General features: G+C 34.9%; 1 protein-coding gene across 1 annotated transcript in view; it reads left to right on the top strand.

Annotated features, from left to right (window-relative positions):
* Positions 1-1,139, top strand: part of LOC108522864 (pregnancy-specific beta-1-glycoprotein 6-like) — a 7,080-nt gene extending 5,941 nt beyond the window's left edge. The window contains exon 5 of the mRNA XM_017863320.1: positions 1,039-1,139. Within this exon, the coding sequence (XP_017718809.1) occupies positions 1,039-1,106 (68 nt within the window). The 3' untranslated portion in view covers positions 1,107-1,139. The remainder of the gene's footprint in view (positions 1-1,038) is intronic.
* The last annotated feature ends 1,007 nt before the right edge of the window (positions 1,140-2,146 follow it).

Genomic DNA, 2,146 nt, shown 5'->3' with positions numbered 1-2,146 from the left:
CATTGTCCTCCTAACAATATTGAGTCTTCTAATTCATGAAAACAAAATGTCTTTCATTTTACTGATGTCATCATTAAGCAATATTTTATGGATTTCAGGTATAATCATTTTACCTCTTTGGTTAAACTTATTCCTAAAATATTTTATTCTTTTTGATATTAATACAAATTAAAATTTTTTCTTAATTTCCGTTCATATTGTTTATAGTTAGTGTATTGAAATACGACTGATGTTTGAATGTTGATTTTGTATTGTGCAACATTACTGAATTCATTTATTAATTCTAATAGGTTTGTTCCATCTTTAGGATTTTCTACATATAAGTTCAAGTTATCTGCGAACAGAAATAATTTTACTCCTTTCTTCCAATTTGAATGTCTTTTTTAAAATTCTTGCCTAATTTTCTGACTAGATTTTCAATACTACATTCAATAGAAGTGTCAAAAGCAACATCCTTGTTTTGTTCCTGCTCATACAGGGAAAGCTTTCAGTCTTTCTCCATTGAGTATGATGTTAGCATTGGGTTTCTCACATATTGCCTTTATGTTGAGGTGGTTTCCTTCCATTCTTAGTTAGAATGTTGTTACTGTGAAAAAACATTGAATTTCATCAAATGCTTTTATTGATTCAATCTTATTACTGATTATAGTTCTATTCATATCTTTGTGTTTTCTAGGAATTTGTCTATTTCATCTAGGTTATCCAATTTATTGGCATACAATTATATCCAGTAATTTCATAATCATTTTATTAGAATTGGTAGTAATCACTTCATTTTCATTTTCTTTTCTTTCTCTTTCTTTCTTTTCTTTCTTTCTTTCTTTCTTTTTTTCTTTTCTTTCTTTTCTTTCTTTAAGAGAAAAGATAGGCTCTCACTCTGTAGGCTAGACCAGGCTGAAATGCAGTGGTGTGATTATGGCTTACCGCAGCCTCAATCTCCTGGGCTCAAGCAATTCTCCTTCTTCGGCCTCCCAAGATACTAGGAATACAGATGCATGCCAATATGCCCAGCTAATTGGTTTTATTTCTTTTTTGTAGAGACTGGGTCTCCCCAGGTTACCTATGCTGGTCCAAACACCTGGCCTCAAGAAATCCTCTCATTGTGACCTCCCAAAGTGCTAGGATTAAAATATGACACATCATATTCAGACTCCATTTTCATTTCTGATTTTAGTAATTTTAATCTTCTCTCTTTTTTCTTAGTCAGTCTATTTAATGGTCGTCAATTTTGTTGATTTTAACTTGAAGAATCAACTTTTGGTTTCATTAATTTCCTGTATTGTTTTCCATTCTCCATTTTATTTTATCCACTCTAATCCGTATTGTTTCCTTCATTCACTGTGATTGGGTTTAGTTTGTTCTTCTTTCAAATCCTGAAGTATGAGAGAGCTTGCTTCATGCCACTTTTTTAAAGGTTTCATGCAGTCAATGAAACAAGATGCCACACACAGGCGAACCAATATCAGCTGCTATATTACTACCATCATCATTAGCCTTGAGGTCAAGCAGTCCCAGAATCAAATCTCAGATCCACTTATTACTAGCCATACGACACCAGGAAATCTTTTACACTACTCTAAGCTTCTGTTTTTTCATCAGCAAATGGAAATAATTACTACTTGACAGGGTCACTGTGTGAATTAAATGAAGTACAGCTAAAGCATTTAGCAAAGGGCCTGGCACATAGGACATGCCCCTCAACAGTACCTGTTTCCATATATATATAGAAAAAAAGGTAACACATGAAACTCTAGGACATGGTTACTGACTACTTGTGGAAGAGAAAGGAAAAAAGCTAAGGGCAAAGAATCAAACCTGGTATGTTAGTTTTACCAACTGAGATGCATCCAGGGTGGGATTAGACAGATAAGATAATTTATCAGGGAAGACACCTGTGAGGGAATGTGGGGCAGGCATGAAGGTAGTGTGGGAGAACTCACAGACCACTATGCAAAGCTGACTTCTGTGAAAAGAAAGAGAAAGAAGTTTTAGGTATCAATACAGTTCTAAGAGAGTTTTGCATGGCTGATGGGGAGTCTTCCAACCAGTTTCCCATTAAAGTTAAACAGAGCCTCAGAGAACTAGGCTTGCTTTCACACCCTTGCTGGGAGCCTGTGGGAAGGAAGCTTTCTGTGCAAAGGACTTG

Source organism: Rhinopithecus bieti, unplaced genomic scaffold (assembly GCF_001698545.2).
Source record: "Rhinopithecus bieti isolate Rb0 unplaced genomic scaffold, ASM169854v2 scaffold_70602, whole genome shotgun sequence".
Taxonomy (NCBI): Eukaryota; Metazoa; Chordata; class Mammalia; order Primates; family Cercopithecidae; genus Rhinopithecus; species Rhinopithecus bieti.
This window is presented reverse-complemented; position numbering and strand designations above follow the sequence as displayed.